Below are 21,530 nucleotides of genomic sequence, written 5' to 3'. Positions count from 1 at the left end.
TCAGAAGTTGGTAGATAAGATCGGGGGGAGGATAAGATCAGTTGGGGGGGGGGTGGTATTTTGACTTTTTTTTTAATAAAAAGGAAACAAGCCTGGTGTGATCATGTTATCAATCACTCAAGCTGAGTTTTGAGTGTGATAACACTGCACTATTAACAACACAGATGGTCTCCTGCTTAGTTAGCATCAGCTTCCCTTTTGAGTTATTCAGTGCATCACAAGAAATACTGGGACACAGTGAGAAGTCATTGTCACAAAGCGCTGACAAAATATGAACCAATAACTGAAAGCCAATACTGATTTTGAATTGCAGATAGCTTTCAGATCATTATCACCATCATATATGATCTGTATCTTGGACAGGCCGCTGCAATGACTGCTCTGAGCGATGCACTCTCAGCTCTGGGACAGACCTAAATCTGTGCCTTTTCTCCCTGGTTCCTGGACAAATGGCTCTGCCAGCACTAGCAGGGACCTGAAGGCGAGGAGCATGAATACATCCAGGCCCCCAGACAAATGTTTTGTCATTCTTATTCCCACTGAAAGCACAAGAGCTGAACTAATCGGGGCCCCGAGCTCCTGGGTCACAGCCAGGGCACCCATGGCAGGGACCTCGGCTCTTTCTCACCTGCTGACAGGGACAAAGCAGGGCTGAGGGGCCTGAGCTCATTAAGGCACGGTTTTCCTGGGAAGTTCAGCCCACATGAGGCTGGAGGGATTTTTTTTTTTTTTTTTTTTTCTTTTTTGGTTGTTGTTTTTTTCTTAACAGTGTGTTACACTGAGCAAATTTCAACAGGGCTCTTTCTTTCCCCACTCAACTCACCACCTTGTGGGCAGCTCCAAGGAGAGAGAAACAAAGACATGGGCATAGAAATGACAGTAAGTTATTACCCAGAACTGCTATTGGCAAAGTTCACATCTCCCATCACCATTCCCCTTTTGCTAAATGCAATAGCAAGACCATGGTTACAGCTGCCTCACCCCATGCAGATGTTCATATTTATACAGGAAAAAATGATTACTTAATAGCATTCCCTACACCAGGATTCCTTAATTCTTAGTCATTCCCGAATTTCAGACACAAACACTAGACAACACATCCCTGCTCAAATTAAGAGAGTCAAACAACATCTGCTATCATACTCACTAAAGCCAGAAAGAGTCAATATATTTGCAAATATGTTGTAAGAGAAGCCTATCTTGAACAGCATCATCTTGGGAAAAGACTAAATACCTCATCCATCTATGCTGAATAGCTGCTCTCCTGATTTCCAGAGATAAATGTTCTCCCTTAATAGATTCATAACAATAGTAGTTACAGACAAAGGCTGACAACCCCAAAAGGGGTGCATAAAAGACACTGTAATATCATTCTTCCTGGCCTTGATATTTCTGCAGTGCTTACAAGGCATCACGTACGGCAAAATACACCCTTTACACACATCTACCATCAGTCATTTTTATAAAGCAACTGGCAGTTTTCAAGCAATGTAAGTCATGACCAACATTTAATGTTCATATCCTGACAAAATTTAAAGGGGTTGGGTGTTTTTAGTGTTTCTGTTAGTTTTGTTTGGATTCTTTGGTTTTGGTTTTGGTTTTTTTTAAACTAAAAGTGGGAATTCTTCCTCAAATCCTTGGTGCTGTGTATTTTTGTACAGCTATACTGGAAGAATAAAAGTGAAAAAGCACAAAATCTACATTTTAAAAAGTCCCATTCTAGAAACAGTGCAGCAGCCCTTTATCTCTTCCACACCAGCCAGCATCACAGCAGAGAAAAGGTCTGTGTTAACAGAGCTGGTGTTTTGTTTTTAAGCATAAAATTGTTCTTCATTTTGAATTCATGTCAGAGTATTGCACAGCATAAAACAAACAAGAATACCAAGTGGGAATGCTGATAGAAAAATAGTATTGTATGAATAACTAACTCATCAGCAAATCCTCCCCTCCCTCAACAATGAAAAGCCAAATATTTATTCAATTGCATATTGCATTCTTTGCTCAAATACTTCATAATTTGAATTTAAAACAACAAATCTCAATTCTCTTTCCTGAGCATCTCAGGGGAGACCAGAGGGCCCAGCAGAAGGTATTTACACCATCTGACTGGATTAATCTCGGCAGCAATCTGGAGAAAAAGCAGGAGAGGGGGGCTCTTAAATGGTTAAGACCCTCCAGGCAGGCTCCAGGTCAGTGAGAACACAGACTGCAGAACCTGCCAGACACCTGAAGTCAGTGTAAGCAATACCCATCTGGACCATGACAGCAGCATCCTCTTCCAGAAGGCTCCAGCTGATTCCAGATGCTGGTCAGCCCAAAGCAGGCTGCTTGGTCCATCAAATCAATATTTCATTGAGGAATTACCAGATAAGCGAGTTCTGGGTTTCATTGTTTCATTACTAAGAGCTCAGCCCTCTTGTGTTTCAGTCACAAGGGACTCAGAGCACCTCTGACACCTGGGCAGCCTCGTGAAAGGAGCAAACGTGGTGATACTTGATTTTCCCTTGTAACTCCAGTTCCTGCTCCCACAGGTGACATGGCATGGCATCGCGTGCCACCGCATGCCAATCCACTTGTATGTGCAAACAGCTCTGCATGGAAATGAGCAGAGGTTTATAGAGATGCTGAGGGGAAAACGCAAATTTATACAAATAAATTCAGTCATCCGTGAAAAGCAGCAGCCACTACACACCCATGGCAGTTGAGCTTGGCTCTTTTTTTTTGTTTAATCCTGTCATTGTTTACACAGAATGGTGTTTCAGATTAAGCCCCCTTACCCTTCCACATGTTAGTCTTTAACATGACAAGAGAATACCAGGAAGGGGGGGGACAGAGGATACTTCTGGCTTTCATACTGTGCAACTTACCACTCACACAGATTCAAAGCATGATGTGACTCCATATCAAGCTTGATATAAAGCTTACTAGGTTTTCTTTTAAGTGCTACTAGATCCCAGAATTATTATTGCAATTTGATGGTTAAAATGACTGTAAAGCAAACTCAATTTCATGTTCCAGGGTGAGGGGGGTGCTTACTCTACAAGACTGACATATTTAAATATTGCCTCTGAACACATACCAAGAACAGCTGACATGTTTGTAACAAATTGTGAAGGCTACTCTCCAGTGACACAACCAGATTTCCTTACAGATCCACCAAAAACAGACCCTTCACTCCAGTATCATATTCTCGTATCATTTTTGTACTATCACTTGAAGCAGATCACTGAGATCTGGCAAAGTACTTCAAACCACAGAAGGACTCCTCGTATTCCCATTCCTCTTTCCCATGGAATACTCTTCCATTTCACTCTTCAAGCATCTGCTTGGATGTTTTGATGTTATTTTTCATTGCTTGTGTAGGCATGGAGGTAGAAGCAAAACCTCAGACCTCAAAGGAGAATGGCTTCTAAAGTTTTCAGCCAGGCACCTCCACCAAGCCTAGGACACCCAAATGAGAGAATCTTCAGCTGATCAGACAGCTGATTAAAAATGATCTTTGACTCCAAGCACAAGCACAAATGGAGTTGTTTATATTTTCATACTAGTAATGTAACAGAAATTTCTTCCAGCCATGCCTATATCTGACACCTCAGCAGTCTATTACACATTAGTCATCTCCCAAGAATGTTTCTTTTACTATGATGACCTACCACCACTTCTTTCCTAATTACTTTTGGGATTATCTATATGGCTAATGTGATTAAAAAACCACAGTGAAGGCTTACTGTTTCCTGACCAGATTTGGTTTTCCTCAATGAAATTTTTCCTACTGTGTATATTTTTGCTATTCACTTGTTAAGAGGTAGATAATGAAAAAAAAAAAAAAAACAAAAACCAAGAGAAGAACAAAAATTGTGGCTATTTACAGTCATGAGCTATACAAAGATTCACATTTCCAACACAGTTCCTCTCCATGCACACCAGAGGTGGCTCAAGAAGAAACTCTTCCCACATTTGTAAGTCGTCCTACATGATCTCAAACAGCACCAGCCAAAGATCACAGCTTTAACTGCATCGAAGTGCACGCACTGTTTGTTTTTTTCCCCTTCATTCACATTTCTCCTTGACTCCAGCCCTCATTGCAACAGACCAGAACTGCAGCAGGAGCAGCGTGCCAGCCACATACCCAGCGCCAGCCCACGCAGAGCCTTTGTGGGCTGTACACTTGCCAGCATGTTATAGGGACGAGCTGGCATTAAGGACAACTTGATTAGTCCACGACAAGCAGGTGAAAGAAGGCAGGCAAGACAGCCCTGACACCCTCGCCCTGCTGGCTTGCGCACAGCTCAGCCTCTCCTGAAGCAGCTGATTTTGGAGTTATTCCTACATGGAGCTCTGCATTGGCACAGGCGAGCTGTGGGAAGGGTGTCAGGGCACTGGCACAGCTCCTGCAGCACTGGGAAATGGCTCTGGCGAGGACACGGGAAAACAGCTGAGCAGAGAAATCAATATTACAGTCACGCACTGCCCTGAGCAATTCTGACATATTTATGGTTACTGCTCTTCCGTTAGCAGAGCTGCGGGCATCGCCTTCCCCTTGATGCCACCATCGTCCAGCACCCTGAGGACCAGGGCAGAGGTGGACACCAACACAGGAGCCTCTTCCCTGGCAGCAGGACCTTGACGTCAGGCTCACACCACCACATCCATACCCTCCCCACCGGCACTCAGCCTCTGCCGTGCTCCCTGGGACGTGCCACGTTTGTCTCCCAGGGCTCTGTGCCCCAGGCACAGGCTGTGTGCCACGTTTGTCTCCCAGGGCTCTGTGCCCCAGGCACAGGCTGTGGGCCTGGGACCCCATCTCTCCGCAGCCACTGCACCACTAAGCCGCCAGGATGGGGCCAGCAGTGACTTCAGGCTGCTGCGCAGGAACAAGATTAGGGCTGGATTTAGGTCGTTCTTATAAAGGACAGCAGCTCAGCCATTCTGCCCGGCACTGCTTTGATTACTGCTGCAATTACAGTGCGTGAAGGAAAAGGGCTGCCTCCTGCAATACCAACGGGGCAGTTCCTGGGATCCTCACTGGAAAAGCCCCCTCACGTACACAATCACACCTCCTTCTTCTCTGCTACTGCAACAGCCACTGGCAGCCAAGCAGCCTCCGAGTGTGCAAGAGGCTTTAGTCTTTCTAAGTGGAAATCAAAACAGCAGCTTATCAGGCAATCAAAGTCCAAGAAATTCTCTTTGGTTTAGCATTAGTGAGTCAGTGCTATTGATAGGAATAATGATGTTTTTCCAACCCAATCAGTACCTTATTTTCAAAGGAATACAGTAGAAAAAACTTAGATGAAGGCAAATGTATAACAGAATAATCACATCAGGGCCGGGTGAGCATTAAAATCCAGCATTTCTCTGGCATATATGCAGATAGAGAATGAAAGTGCTATTGCTGAAACACAGCAATACGTCACAGCGACCACCAATTCCACAAATGGCTATCCAAGCCAGCCAGAGAGTTACTCCTTATTAAAGGTTAGTGTAACTGGAGATCATACTTATCAATAATATTGACAGTTCTTTATAAAAAGCACTGATTCCTTTGGCTGCAGAAATCCTTCTATAGGAACTAAGTCTTTAATGCATAATTCAGATATTTTTAAAACTAAAATTAAAATCTTCGTGGTATTACAGTGGAATTCTGGTTTCCTCCAATAGCAAAAAAAGAAGAATGAACCATTACAGCAGTTATCCATGCCACACCTTTGAAGAAGTAGAAGAGAGGAGAAACATTATTTCTGTTTCAGCATCCAATTTTGGTTTCCCAAAAGCAGGGATTATCTCCATACTCCTTTAACTAGAAAAGCAACACTTCATATATGCAGAATAAGATTTGGTTTCACATGAACAAAATATTAACCCAGCTTAGATTTTTATCAAACAGGTTTCCTAAATGAATACACAGGATTTCCCTATTATTATGACAGTTCACAAAAAAATGACAGTTACTTCAATAAACTGGCTCGTCCATCCAATCCCTAATCCATGAGACTTGGTTTTTTCCAGCTATAACATTAGAAGATTTAGTGCTGCATTTGAGCATCACTTCTTAAGGGGGGCTGGAGAAACACTTGAATTCCATTCCTCCCACAAGCCCTGCAAAGATGAGAAATCCTAAGCAATCGACCTCAACTGCTTCTGAAGAGCAAGTTTTGTTAACTTGAACAGTATAAGCCATCCCTGCCTGTACTTGCACCATTCTCATCCACACCTAGGCTACTTAATCTGGACAATCCCTCCAAAAATGCTTTGTGCAAATCTGGACTACACTTAAAAGTAAAAAGCAGAACTTCCGTGGCCTGCTTTTCATTTGCATCAGTTGCGTAAGTCACGAACAGTAATCGCAACTGATCAGATATTCCTCGGTAGAGGGAAACTTAGTCTATTTCCAGCAAACTAGGAAAAAATCCAATTGCCTACTTTCAGAAAAGCCATGCACACAAGAAGTTGTATGACTGTAGTAATGCCAACAAGTTTTCTGGCAGTGCGCTTCGCGCGCAGCCTTGGCACGGAGAAAGCGCGAAGGAGAACGGCGCGGGAGGTGGGGAGGCTCTGCGAGGCGTGAGCACGCAGGTGCCAAGCACACACAAGGACAAAAAAGTCTTTTAGCTTTCTAAAAATAATAGCCTACTAGATAAGAAGCACAGTTAGCCAGACTGCAGCATGCCCTGTTTGGATTTTAACATTTCATTGAAGGGAAATTAATTACCAATATGTGGATATTTTGTAGGGAAACAGCATAAGGTAGAAGAAATGTGCATTTTCCCCAAGACATTCAGCATTTTCAGTGAGCATGACCAGTATCCACTCTCTGCTTTGCTGGCCATTAAAACAAAGAATTTGATCTTAACAGTAGAGTAATGAAGCTCCCTATAGTTTTCAAGCATACACTGAATAGCACAGTAAGACATTGAATCTTTACACAATGGCAACACTAGACACTGTAATGTAACATTTACAGTTCATGTGTGGAGAAAAACCCTACAAAAATCTTACAAATCTTTTCACACAGCAAGCAGGCAGCCATAACTCTACTAATATTCACATTCTGAGACAGAGAAGGCACCATCCAACACAGTCCTTCAAGTCCCAGTTCCCAAGCTGGCTTACTGCACCTCCAAACTTCACCCTCAATGGAGTCCCTCCACTTCAGAACAAAACACCCATCCCTAATTAACTCCCTACTATTCTTCAGAGCACTAAATTACTTTCCCAATGAAGTATATTTCATGTTCTTTTTAATTGAGTCATGGGTACTCTGGATTTCTCTAAATTGTAGTTGGTGACACTCAAACAAGATACTAGAAAATTTAACATGTTCCCCAAGCAAATGGTAAAAGCTGATACAGCCAGAAAAACCTTGTGCCCTGCACATATAGCTCACTATATATGAACATGAAATTCACATAGTATGAAAAAAACATGATTGAAACAATTTCATGAACAATTAGGTCTTTTTGTAAATTGCAATGTTAAATATTTACTATAACAAATTCATTTGAGCACATGCAATTCCAAGGCTGATAGTATCAAAATGGCTTTACCTGAAAGAAGCAGGCATGAAGAGGAAAGTTAACTGAAATTTATTTTCCATCAGCCCTGAACATGACAGTAAAGCTCCATTCACCCTACTTCAGTGAAGTTCAACAGGGCCCTGAAACCAATACTGAAATTTTCATGCTTTTCAAGATATTTCACATCAAATACCCTGCTTTTCTTTTATGACCCCTCCAACTATTAAATGCCAAGAAATCCTTAGATAGTTTCCTTTCCTCCTTCAAGTCCCTGGAAAGAGCCTGGAAAAGAGTCTCTAGGAAAAAAAAAAAGGTGTTTTTTCCCTCCATCCTTGAATGAGAGCTTTGTGATAAGGGCCACAAGTGTTTTGACAACATCATAATCTACACAATTTTGCTGTGTGCCTGGATACACTACCAAGTTGAGCAATAGGTAAACAGCTTTTAGCTGCTCAAAATTAGTTCACTTAAAAACCACAAATCAGCCATCTGAAGAGCCGGCTGTGGAGCAACTCACAAAAAAAAAAAAAAAAAAAAAAAAATCTGTACCAGAAAACATTGTACATGCAAAAGACAAAAAAATAACCTAAGCAAAATGAACTGTTTGCTTGGTGGAAAATTCTCATCTACCAAGCTTATTTTGAGCCCCGAGCATCCATTTAGTGGAACAAGAAATATAAACCAAAATATTCTCCCCTAAAAGCATGTCAACCATAAATGTTGATTTTATTTCATTTTCTGAACAAACCTATCAACATTACAAGAATCAAAGGAAAGCAGTTCTTTGCCCTGCTCTCACGAGTAGCACTGAAACATTTCACTTCTTGCCTGATGCACCAGATGAGGATTTTTTTAGTGCTTTTTGCTGTTTTTAATTGCAGAGAGTCTTTGTCGAAAGAGATTTTGGGCTTAAGGCAAGGAAAGCCTCCACACCAGAGAGAGTCCTGGGCTGTCCCCAGCCAAGGCAGGGCACACAGGTCAGGGAGCTCCAGGTGACGCCAGAGCTGACTCACAGGCAGCTCCTCAGCACACCATGTACCGCAGTGAGCTGCCCGCATATCTGCAGATCACCACAGGCTCCACTTCAAATCCTCAAAGATTTTCTAACTCCAGCTTCTCTCGTCACAGGAGAGGCTCTGGGGCCTCCTCTTGTCCCTTCTCCTGCTCTTTGCTCAGCCCCAAGGCAGGTCCATCAGTCAGATCTGAGATGAGCAGGGCGCTTTGTGAACACTGGCTGCCAAGGGATTCATAGGTTTGGAGATAAGCAGGTTCTTGATTACTTTTTTTTTTTGCTAAACTGGGGATGATCTGTGCAGCAGCTTAAGTCACAGCAACTTTTCATTGATGTCTTGTGACTTACCTCAACAAGCTCTTTAAGCACAAGGACAGCAAGATGCAGCTATCACAGCTACATAACAGTGAAAGAACAGGGTCCTTAACTTCCACAAAGAATTTTAAGAACATTTTTAGAAAGAATGGCCATTTGTGGGTTTCCTGTGAGAGAACAGACTTTCTGCTCCCTCAAGCATCTTTCTCCCCACCCATCACAGCACAGAATTCAGTTGTAGTACCTTGGTTTTTGAAACCTGTAACACAGATTTCTAGATGGGCTCTCACCACCGCCTGCCTACAGCAGCATTAGTACTCCCCAAGCTTTAACAGAAATGTTTTCTCAGCTACCTCTCAAACCAGAGTTAATTTTTCCATGGCTGTATTATATTTGTGGCTCACAGCACTCCCTGTTCCTCCCCAGCATTTCCCACTGCTGAGCTCCCAGCTGATAGCAGAAAGCTCGTGTCACGAGTCCCTAAAAATATAACATTGCTCAGTGGCAATGTTAAGTCCCATCATATTTCTGTTACTCCGCTTCTTCCTCTACCACATCCCAACCCTCCTAAGGTATTAAGAATGCCTCCTGAACTGGCATTACCAAAAGTGTTTGCATATCCAAACCATGTTGCTGGACCTTGCCTAGTTGAAACCAGTTACAAAGACATTGCTTCAAAAATTACTACTTTTGTTAATTTCTCTTTGAAATTATTCACAACTGCACTGTATTTTCTAAATGGGTATATCATTTATGTGCCAAAATTACTTTCTTTCATTGAAAAATTAAGAGGGAGATTACTTTGGCTTTGAAATCTGCTTAGTGTTGCTGGAGCAGTTCAGCCAAATCTACTGAATGACCACAGAAGGGCAGCCCTGTAGTCGAGGGCACTTTTTGTGTGTGCACATTTGCACAAACCCACCACACTCAGGCTGTCCTTGAGCAGTGCTCCCCAAGAACACAGCCATGTACCTCCCATGGAAATGGTGCAAAAATCAGCAAAGGACAACTTGGAAAGTCTGGGTATACCACGGAAGGCACAGCCTACCAGCCAACACCGCTTTAAAAATAGTTTCTTTTCAGATAGATGACTCAAAGTTTAGGTTGCTGAAACCCCAATAGGTCATACCATGCAAATCAAACCCTGCATGCTGTCAGCTGGGAGGTGGCTCCTGGGAGTCAGGAGTTTTTCTACTAAAAGCAGCAAAACTGAAAACACACAGCTGTGGTCACAAGTACATGTGAAAAAACAAAGAGATGAAAGTACGTTTAGCTAATGCTTCAACTTGGAGACCCCAGGGCTACCCCCATACAGTAGTGTGTGCTCACCGCCAAGGGTAGAGACTTAGTTACCCTGCCTTGAGATAAGGCTCCTTGGAAAGCTGTTCCTTGGAAACACACATGCATCCACCCCTTTCACTGGTGACAAAAACATGAACTTCAACCAGTGCACATTGACCAGTGATATAGATCATCGTGTCTTTCTCTTACACAACAAGAAGGCAAGGTACTTCATGATGCAATAGCTGCAGAGACCTCATTAGGATCCCAGCCTCAGGATCCCACTGTCAGGCAGAGGGGCTCACAGCTGCCTTCAACTCTAGCCATGCACAGCTCCTTTGCCTACAGTGTGAACGCACGGCAGTGGGCAAACATTGGCACTTTAACACTTCCAAACTCGTAATTCCACGAGGAAACACTTAGCTTCCATGCAATTAAGCCCTGTTATTAAGCCTGAAGTTGATCAAATTTTATATGTAAAAACCTGACTTAGTTTCTTTTGCATAAACACAAGTGACATAGAGGAAGAACTGCTGCCTTATGCCAGTGTAATCAGCTCATATCCAGTCATGAACCCACCAAAAATAAACATTTTAGAAAACGTGTTTGAGCCTACAGCAATAGTTTTGTTCCTTTTTTTCTGTAACGTTTTTAGGATAGAGGGGGAAAGAAGAATGCGGGAAGACTATTCCTGAACAGACATAAGGTGCGAATAAACATAAGAAAGATGTGATTCCATTAATACACTCAGTTCTTCCCAGATCCCTCCCCCCTCCTTTCCAGTGCAGAGAATGAAGAAAACGCATCTGCCCCGGCAGAAAGCTCGGTCATTCGGCTCCCTGCAATTCTGTAACCCTGGGTTCCCTTCTCCTGCCAGTGGCACCCCGCTGGCCGCGGCCAGGCCGCTGCGCCCACCCGCCGGGGGCTGCCTGTCCCCGCCACCGCCAGGGACCGGGCCAGCGGGGTCAGCGCAGCCCGGCCTGCGGGGGACGGCGCATCCCGGCGGGAGCTGCCCTCGGGGGGACGCTCCACCAGCCCCTCCGCAGGATGCTTTATCCTTCAAAGTCGCTCCCTCCCTGCGGCTCCCACCAGCGCGGCGACCCTTCCTCCTCTCCTCCTCGGGGGGAGCAGACATTTTGAGGCAGCGCATCCCGATCGCCCGCCGAGCCGCAGCGGTGCGGGCGCGGGCGAGGCCTCCGGCGGCGCCGCTCACCTGCCAGCTCGTCGGGCTCCAGCCCGCTCTCCGCGTCGATGCCGCACAGCACGAAGTAGTGGGCGAAGCGGCAGGGCGCCGCGCCGGGCCCGGGGTTGCCGCTCCCGCTCATCCCGCCGGCGGCTCCCGGCGGCTCCCGGCGGCGGCTCCGTGCGGCAGCAGCGCGGCTCGGGCGCGCCCGCGGGCCGGTCACGGCGCGCCGCCCCCCATCCCCGGCGGGGCCGCGCAGGCGGGCACCGAGCGGCGGCAGCGGCGGCAGCGGCGGGCGGCCCCGCTGTCAGCTGAGCGGGGCGGGGACGGGCGGGACACGCCGCGCTGCCGGACCGCCCCCGCGGGGCATTTAAACCCTGCGCGGCCGCCCCCGCCCCGCGCCTCGGGCGGGCATTCCCGGCGTGTCGGGAGAGCCGCGGGAGCCTTTGTCGCCCGCTGTATCCGCGATAAAGCCTAAAGCTCCCCCGCGTGTGAGCAGGAGAGGCTGGCTTTATTTAAATAAAGCAGGAGACGGTGCCACTTCCTATCGGGAACGTCTCTTCCCCCCCGCCCTAGGAGGCAGCTCCCGGAGCCCCGCTGCCGGAACGGGCCGAGCCCCGCCCGGCGCCCGGGCTGCGCTGAGCGCTTCCTGCGGGAATCCTGCCGGGGGAAACGGCTTCTTCTCCTCCCCACCCCAATGTGGAAGTAACAGCCACCACCCGCGGCGGATGGCTTTTGTGCGGTCTCCATCCCCGCGCTGCGATGGATGGCACCCGTACCACGTTACGGGAGAGCTGTTCCTTGGCTACTCGCACTCCATTTGAAAGCAAAAATCTAAAATGTTGCTTCGTTCCTAGTTTACTTAAGATTTACTAGCCATTCTGCCGAGTCCAGAAATAAGTCAGCATTATTTTACCCCCGCTGCTAGAATCCTTCTCTTCAGGATCACCCGATGCCAAGATACTGGCAGCTCTGTCCGCCAGCGGCACCTACTTTTAAAGGGGCAGAGATGATTCTTTCGAAGCTCTCACTTTTTCTTCTCCAAAGTGATAAGATTTCCCCCATATGTCGATAATTTTGACATCTGGATATCATAAGGATATAATCTCAGTATTTTCCAGTGTTCGAGTATTATCCAGTATTCCGGATATCATATCATTCAGTGTTTTCACTTTTATCCTTTTGTGTTTCATTTGTTTATTAGTCTTGGTCCATGCCACCTGTAATAATTACAGTCACATCATTTTATTGCTGTGGACTCCTATGACCCTTTTATTTTACCTCTTAGCAGCGTGAATCACATATTTTCTTTTTATGGTTTACATTTGTCCTTGTTCAACAAATGCCTTTGATAAGAAAATGCCTACAAGGAAACTGATAAATCATCCACCTTGTGTCATTTTATGGAGGTACATGGTGTAACTGTCTGACCTGGAAGCCACCTAGGTCAGCATCTCTCTCTCTTTATCCCATCAAATTAACAAATTTTATGCCCTTTTATTTCTTATCTTCCTCTAGTGTTCTAGTGAAAGCAGACAGGAGCTAAACTAATTTTTTCCCCTTCTCAATAACCCAAATCTCCAATAGAAAAAAAAATTAAACAATTAAAAATAAGACAAATCCTCCCACACAATCCCCAATGCTTGTAGTTGCAGCACTCAGTAACAACCTGAACCTTTCTGGAGCTGCAGAGAAATTTGCCGTGAGACCAGTAAATTTCTCGACTTTGCACCAGAGCTAGGTTGTTTTATTTAGTTTGGTTTGTTTATTAACTTGTATGTATTTGCTTATTCAGCTTTAGGTCAGATGGTAAGAGCTTGACAAGTCAGTCTCTGACTCTCATTCAAAACCAAGTGCTTATATTGTATGTATGTTTGTTTTTTGAGGCCCAATGGCATGGATGTCTCCAGGAAGTCCAAGACACAGGCTTCATCAGCCTCTCTAAAGGATGCATGAGTTAAGACTGCTTCTAAAAATAACCCAAAAATTAACACAATGGTTCTGACCTTTTTACCTCAAGTAAAAAACAGCTGCTAGCTGGTTCTTGATTGCTTTGGTTTAGCTGTCTTCTGTACAGGGCATTTTTTCTTGAATAAAGTTCAGCACACAGACACCTCAATCTCAATAAAATCAGTAGTGCATATAGCATTAAACAAGAGGAAAAAGCATAACACATGGGATTGGAGGTGTAAAATTAATAAACTCATTCTTCCTGGGTTAGCTGTGAGGTTGAGCTCCCACTTCTATATGTCCAGCTGCCACAGACACTTTTTTGTGATGGCGCTGATTTGTTCTCCTAAGAGAACTGATCTTCTGGGCACAAAAGTCATCCTAATGAGGCCACTCAGATCTTTTGCTAAGCAGTGCCAGCAGACCCAGCTTGCCTGGGCTCTGGTAAGCCATGTTATGGCCTCAGGATTTTCTCACCTAAACCCCTCCATCTAAGTTGTTCTAATATTTCCCTCCAAGTTGATCTAGCAGATACTGCATGCTGCCTTTGGGTATCTCTTCTTCTCTCTCATGGGTTTTTTCCTGCCTCCATCCTGGCTCTCATCCCAAGGAATCTGTAACATTTATTACATTTTAGCAGAACCTAGGCATTTTGGTTGTCTTTTCACCATCCAAAACCACCCTGTGCTGATCACCAGTGCCTCCTTAAAAAGGCTGCCCTGCTTTCAATACTTCTGCTCTACTTGCAGCATCAAGTGCCTAAATTTTACAGAAGTCACAGCAGGTCCACAAAGGTCCTGTGGAGCTTCTTGCAAGAGTGAGAGAAAAACAGAGATGAGGCCTAAAAGCATCACAAAGTGCTGCACGTACTAACTAATCTGGCAAATGCCATGAGAAAACATATGTACAGCCTGGGAAGCAGCAGTGCCTGATAGGATTGTGCCATGAGACACATCTAGGATGATCAGAGATAACTGGCTGGGATTATGAGTATTTTTTCCTTTCACCAACAAAAAGTGTTAAAGTTCCACAAGGGATTTTAATAGGATGGGTTTCCTCTAATCAAATCATATTAGCAATAACCCCAGGCAGATGAGGTTTTTCCCTGGCACAGCAGAGCACAAAGCAGTGTCAGAACTTCTTGTGTGCTGCTCCAAGGAACAGGGATAAGGTAGGACTGAGAATTTCAGACTAGGACAGGCACAAAAAACTTACTGGCATAGACCAGATCTGCCTGTGACCTTTCACTTTGGTCTGTTCTCCCATGGCAGCAGCTTTGTTCTTTGACCAGCTGGATTGCCACCGGTACAACAAAGCAAGGGAAGGTTTTTGGCTTGGCAGATTTATTCTTCTTCCTTAGGTACTTGTATCTCTAGTTGCCATGAATATTTCTCTCAATGTCAATTTGGTTCAGGTTTCCCTCTCCGTAACCTCTCAGTGAGTCTTTGTTCCTCAGAACCTGTTAGTTTAAACTGGGTCAAATGCTAACAAGCGTGTCAGCTTCCCCTGCCCTTAGGATCTGCCATAAAAGATCAGACCATCAAGCTCTTTGTCCTACTTCTGCAAGAAACCAATGCCCAATGCTTCAGAGAGGTGGAAAAACCTGCTATTTAAAGGTTACGTCCCTTCCCCTTGCTGTGACACTGTTGCTTCACTTTCTATTTTCTTCATCATTCTTCCATGAATTGGAAATTATGCTGCTGTGATGGATTGCTCACTCCTCCACACAGCTCCACAGTTCCCTCTCTAAGATCTTTCACAAGCTGCCAAGCCACATTGATTTTCTGTTGAAAGCCTCTCCTGTTTTGCTCTAGTATCTCTGGGGTCATGAGATCCTGTAGGATGGAAGGAAGGAAAACCACTAAGATGCAATACGAACGTTCATAATGCTCAGGACATTCCAACCCTTGGCTGACTTTCAGTGGAGCAGTGTTGTCAACTCCTTCACGAGGAACTGGATGTGAATAGTCATGGGATAAGGATGGGTTAAGGATGGACTGTAGGACTTAAATCCAAGTCATTCTGGCACAAAGTGCAGAAGAATCTATAGCAGAAGTTGGGAAAAAAAAAACAACAGCAGAAGATTTTGTAAAGAGGTTCATAAAGAATGCAGTTTTCATTCTCTGAGCTTATGCAGGAAGACTGCTTGGAGCATGGGAGAAATGTTGGCTGCCTTAGGGTCTAAATCCAAATAAACCATAAGGCATAAAGCAAAGAACACTTCCTCCAGCCCAATCCATCGTTGCTTAGAAAGCACATACTGCGGGCACATATTCTAATATCTTATCAAATTATAATACCATTAAAGCAAGTAGCTCACCTTCTATAACTGCCTGCTTTATATCTATAAAGATTAAACTTAAATAAAAGCACAGGGTTTTCCTCTGCCACATTGTGTAATTATTATTCATCCAGCAGACTTACAGATAAAGTAAAACTTGATTACTTTCCACAATCTCTGTCATAGGACCTCTGAAACTCCAGTGATTTAAAATTTGAAGGTTTTAGATCTCTAATTCCCTATTGTAGCCCATTGCATTTTATTAATTTTAAGTACATTCGTCACACGCATGGCCTTGCATTGCGAACACATATAGATGCATTCCACTGTTATCTGCTTTCTGAGAGGATCCTTAAGGGAGAGGTTTCATGAGGCAACTGAAATTATGCAATAGTTTATTGCACCTTCTTCCCCCCTCCTTCCTGGGACTGTCTCTGTGCTCCCACTGCTTCCTTCACAAACAAATCTGTAGCCTTGTCTACCTCTCCAGAGTGCATCCAGTTCACCATCAGCAAGCAGATCCCAAAACGCAGTGGAACAACACAGATGGAACTGTGTTGTCCGTTTTCATTCACATCATCATCATACTGCCAGCCAGGCTTCTCAGCATGCAGCTCATCCCTCTGCTGAGGAGGCAGCTCTGCTTCAGGGCCGGCTTCTCTGGCCTTCCAAACCTCCCCCCACCCTGAATCGGCCTCCTCAAGGGTTTAGTTTTGGAGGGGGGAAGTGACAGCAACCCCCCAAGCAGACAGGGCACACAGAGGTCAGACTTCACACACCGCCTCAGAAACCACTCCTAGGCAAGTCCTGCGGTAACCAAGCCTGGTTTCTGGAGGTTTGTGTCCTTGACCACCCAGCTCTTTCCTTTCCCCAGGTTCAGAGGCACAGTATGGCAAAAATCTGATGTTTCCTGCCATTTTCCTCCACTTCTGCCTGTAATTCTATACTGAGCTTGTGAGATGCACCTTCTCCTGCCAAGCAGGTGAGGGCTTACTCCAGTCCTCCTCACCCCATGAAGTCAGGTGAAAGATCATATGTAACCATTACCTTTTGTATAGTTCACTGCCAAGATCCTTCGGTCAAAGACCTGATTTTGCTCTGAGTAAGGTACACTTCCTGCTCTTTGGATGCAGAAGACACACAGACTGTTCCCACTGCTACTGAGATAAAACCTAATGAGCAAAGTACTGCTTGGATAAATCACTAGCATGTCATGCACTGATGGAGGTGTTGTGCTGGGACCATCAAGCTAAAGCAGGAACACAGAGATTTCCATCTATCTCTGACAGCACCACTCACTCGCTGCTTGACTTTGGCCAAATTGCTTGTAACCTGACTTGCAGAAGCCCTTGTGCAAATCAGGTCACTGTGCTTCAACTGCCCTCTGGAAAAGAAAGCAAACACTGCCCGAACATCTGCCAGGCACAAAGCTCCATTGTTCCCCCGGCTGGCCGGATGGCGTTGCACCGGGAGGCAGATGCACCTCTGCAGGGCAGCAGCCCCAAGTCCCTCCAGCCACGCGTCCCAACACCGTCTGCTGACAGATGCCTTTCACACCAGGCCTGAGATGAGGCAGGCATTCAGTGAGGACAGCAAACCTCTGTTCTTCATTTCAAACTAATTTCTGCTCTCTGCTGAAGGTGTTTGTTTCCCTGCCTCTCAACTCCAATTCCTCTGTTTTCAGTGCTCCAGGACCCCAGTCCTTTACAAACTGTCTGTTGAAAGACCTGAGGAGGTAGAAGAGTCTTGCAACATAATAGAGCATAAAGCATGAGGGAAAGGCTGTGTGCTTCTTTTTAAAGCACTAGAGCTTCAAAGGCACATACTGTGGCAAGGAGAAAGGCATGAGGGGATCCTGGCAAGCTGCTTGGACCACATGCCCACAGCAATATTGTCTGCAGTGGCAGGGGCTCAGGCACAGCTGTGTCAGTGGTCTGTGCTCCCAGTTAGATGATCTCTGGCACTGGGAAAGCTTCCAGAGAAGATACATTCAAGCTGTCACATCTACCTGAGTAACACCGTTGTGTTCAAAGCCTAGTCACAAATATTGCCCGCTTTTATCACAGTTACCAAAAATCAGGTAATACCATGTCTGCCAATAGCAGTGGAAGCATGAACCAACCCCACGGCTTTCAAGAGCTCTGGACAAAATCTGTCCATGAACAGCAGGTAATCCCTTTGTCAAAATGCCTTTGGCATTATTACAAATGTAATTAGAGTCTGATTCAAACTTCCCTTTGAAGCCTCATTCAGTAAGAAGTGCCAGACACCCTGCATCTACATTACAATGCATCCTAGCACACTCGAAAGCCCAAGGGCACGCTAAAGAAATCCAAAGCCATCGAATCCATAGCCAATATACAACATGCAATCAAGGATGGATGAAAAGTATTTCCTACAATGAATATGCATTGTGAATTGTTATGTCATTTAGCAAGGACTGCCTTTGCTCTGTCCTCTGTGTTCACATCGTTGCAGTGGTGTTGCTCTGAATCTAGAAGCAGTTCATACTATTCAAGGGTCTGTTTCAATTCCCCTACCAGTGCTTTTAGCAAAAATCTAAACATTTACCTCCACAGGTTCAGCCATATCTCTCTTGCCACTTATTGCCCATGCCCAAGAACAGCACATGTCCTTGCAGTATTTGCTGCTCAGGAGAGTTACTACTGAGAGCAGTCACACTGCACCTTTTCTGTGCTGGCTGACTGTGCTCCTGCTTTACTGGAAATCAGCTCTGAGCTCACACAGAGGAGCTCAACCAGAAGGACAGAGATCAAAGCAGTTTGCTTCTCCTTGAAGATATTTCTTAGTGACTTCCTTGCAAAGCAATAGTCACAACTTTTTTAAGCCCAGATCCATGCTGAGCAATTCCAGCAGTTCCCATCAAGCACATCCTTTGGGGGTGGAAGCATTTGACATTGCCTAATGTGGCAATGAGTTAGTTCAGTACCTCCCTCCAGGCTAAAATTCAGCTGTTACTGGGAAAATCCAGTAAAAAGTATTTTCCCAGCTAAATCAGAGCCACTGGCTTCCTGGTGCTCAACACTATCGAGCAGGGATGAAGGCAAGAGATGACTTTTGGTGCCAGGCACTGTCAGAGTGTCTGGCAGCTCCAACTCTGATGTCAGCCCATGGGTGACATTGAAGGGAGCCAGACTGGAAACACAACCTTGGGATGGCCAAGGGGAGGGGAATGGCTTGCTGGGGGTCCATGACTGGACTGGGCAGGACTGTGGGGAGCTAGAGACCAGCCCTGCAGTGACATTGCTTGGGCAAGGACTGACAGCCTCAGAGGTGCTGAAATAGCTTCCTGGGCTGTGGGCAGGGTGTGGGGAAAGTCAAGGCCGGTAAGACCCATTAGTGCCTTCAAGGCCCTGACACTCAGCACAGCAACTGAGATGTGCTGATTTCAGTGGTGGAAGTGCTTACCTTCTTGTCTGGAAGATAACAGAGCCTGTATGCTTCATTATTCTTGGGCCATTTATTCATATTGAGGACTAGTTCACCTGCAGGTGCTACTGTCCTGGCTCCCCCAGCACCAGTTCATGGTGCCACAGCTGAAGAGGGTCACAGTGACACTGCTGTCACAGTGACAGAGCTTTAGGGTCATGGTGACACTGCTGCTGCCACTCGATGCAGCTGCTTGCATTGGAGCTTGACACCTCAGCTGATAAAACCCAAGATGTGAGATTACACAGCACCAGGCTGGGTGTTCTCAGGTTCCCTTCTCTTCAGAGCCCTGGGAGCTGTGACAAGGAGGTGTCCAAGCAGCTCCCCTGCAATCTACCCAACCTTGCAGGTAAGAGGTCCAGCTGGAAGCAAGCAGCTCCCAACAAGCCATTTGGGTGTCACTGCACCATGTCCTCTGCTGCAGGGAAACAAATTGCAGTCTACTGCCAACACACTGAACTTGCAGAAGCTTGAGTTAGACAAAGACATTATATATGGGCTAATGTCAGCTTGAGGGCTTTTGCAAACCAAGCCCATAGAATAGTTTAGGTTGGAAAAGACCTTTGGCATCCTCGAGCCCAACTACTTGTCTATTCACAAGTGTGTTTGAAATCTATTGATACAAAAGTGACAGAGTTGTCTGAATCCTAAAGGAGAGGTATGCCAAACACCCCATTTTAGAGGATATGCTGCATAAGTATGGGTGAGAAAGCCAGTGGAGCTAACGCTTTGTAGGATATCAATGAAAATTTAGAGGAGTTTCAAAGACTAAGTTTTTTCAGCTCCTTATGACCTTTCCATGCCTCCATGTGCGTAAACAGCCGCTCTTCTGTCCTTGGTCACATCCAACTTCAGTTTCACCCTGTTCATCACGTGAGGGAGCTGGCTGGTGTTGTGGGGGAATTTTGTGTCCATTCCTTTCCTTGCAGTAGTATCCCTTGATTTCCGTGTCCTCTGGATATTAATGCAAAATAATGAATAGCACAGGTCCTGACATAGCATGACCCTGACTCACAACGACGTTGCTTGAGGGCCCTGACATCCTCCCAAGACACAATAGCAAACAACAGCAAAAGAGGAAGCATATTGTGTCAGATCCTTGGCAAAGAGCTTCCTCTAGGCACTCTAGAGAGTAAGCATCACCTGTCTGTCTTGTCTGTCTCAGATGTCCACTGTTTCCTCTGTCCCTGGGTCCAAATTTCTAACATGTGGAAGGTGAAAGGAAAAGTTCTGCTGCTGCCAGGACCTGAACACCAGTGGAAAACTAGAAAAGTTGAATTGTGAAAGCAAACCAGCTGCTGTGAACTGATGCAGCTCCTTTAAAATTTTATATGCTTACCTTGCCCCTTGGCACCAACTGCTGTTAGCATGATCCTTAAAATTAAATGACCAAATGTACTATGGTTTCAGGATTTGTTTCTGGAGCAAGATGGACCAACTACTCTGCCTGGAGAAAAGAGAAGAAATTAGTCAGTAGAAGAATTTGTCAGAGACCAATTAGAGGTTTAAACACAGTAGTGAATCCAGCCTGCCTGGCAACACAGAGAGCCGAGCCTGGGAAGCATCACTTGCATTAGGGCCCCAGCTGGTGGTCATGATCTAATGCTTCAGACTGAGTGATGGCTCAGCTCTGGTCTTTGACACTGTTTTTGCCTGTCTGGGAAAAGCTAAGGACTAATATATAACTGAAATAATGAGATTTGCATATCACCCTGATATATCACACGTGAGAGAATGTGGGACGAAGCCACAGAAAAGACAGATGGGATGGGTTTTACTGTCCCAGGAAGTCAGGAGGGATGAGGTCATGAAGAATGATTTAGTATTATTCAGGAAAATTTAGCTACTTGTTGTCTGGAGACCAGACAGAGACACTCCATGGTGCCTAAGCAGCCTTTTTCCCTGGCTGCCCATATTCACTCAGCTTCCATCATCTTTCAGGTCTTTGCAGGAGCCACACACACACACACACACACACACACACACACACACAAAAGCCTAAAAAGATTACATAACCCCCAAACAAAGGCTCTGAGGCCAGGCACAACCATTGCTCAGCTGATTATCAAAAAATACTGTTACAACCTAAAACTCAGGAGCCCAAGGGTCATTACTGAATGAGATATATGAGAACAAAAGTCCCACTAGCTCAAGGAGACTTCAAAAAACAGGGCTTGAAAATATGAACCCTCTAGTTTTAAGAGAAAAACAAGTATCCAAAAATGGACCAAAGAGAAGCACAAGCCACCTGACTCTGTGCATCTTTCCAATCTTCATTCATGCTAAAAATGTACTCTCATGTCTGACTGCACACGAATAAATCCAGCCAGCAAAGGCCAAGAATACTTCAACCACAGACATGAACAAAAGACAAAATCAAGAACGAGCTCAGAAATAATTGTTTTCAACTTCTCACTCTTAGCAACAAGGCTCTCACAGAGATTTTCTGTGTCAGAAAACCTGAATCTAGAGCAGCACAAGGGTCAGATTAATACAGTTTCTCCTCACTTCATCCCACCTCCACTCTGAAAAATAGCTGCACCT

At 45.3% G+C, this 21,530-nt stretch overlaps 1 protein-coding gene across 6 annotated transcripts in view; it reads right to left on the bottom strand.

The window, feature by feature from the left end:
* DENND5B (DENN domain containing 5B) overlaps positions 1 to 11,569 on the bottom strand; it is a 102,253-nt gene extending 90,684 nt beyond the window's left edge. For 4 of the 6 annotated variants that reach the window (XM_038155669.1, XM_038155672.1, XM_038155671.1 and 1 more), the window contains exon 1: positions 11,336 to 11,569. In XM_038155669.1, the coding sequence (XP_038011597.1) occupies positions 11,336 to 11,447 (112 nt within the window). In that variant the 5' untranslated portion in view covers positions 11,448 to 11,569. The remainder of the gene's footprint in view (positions 1 to 11,335) is intronic. The other 2 variants (XM_038155673.1, XM_038155674.1) reach the window with 1 other exon arrangement.
* Positions 11,570 to 21,530: the final 9,961 nt, after the last annotated feature.

Source organism: Motacilla alba, chromosome 1A (genome assembly GCF_015832195.1).
Source record: "Motacilla alba alba isolate MOTALB_02 chromosome 1A, Motacilla_alba_V1.0_pri, whole genome shotgun sequence".
Classification (NCBI taxonomy): domain Eukaryota; kingdom Metazoa; phylum Chordata; class Aves; order Passeriformes; family Motacillidae; genus Motacilla; species Motacilla alba.
Note: the sequence above shows the minus strand (reverse complement) of the source record. Positions and strands in the feature narration are given on the sequence as shown.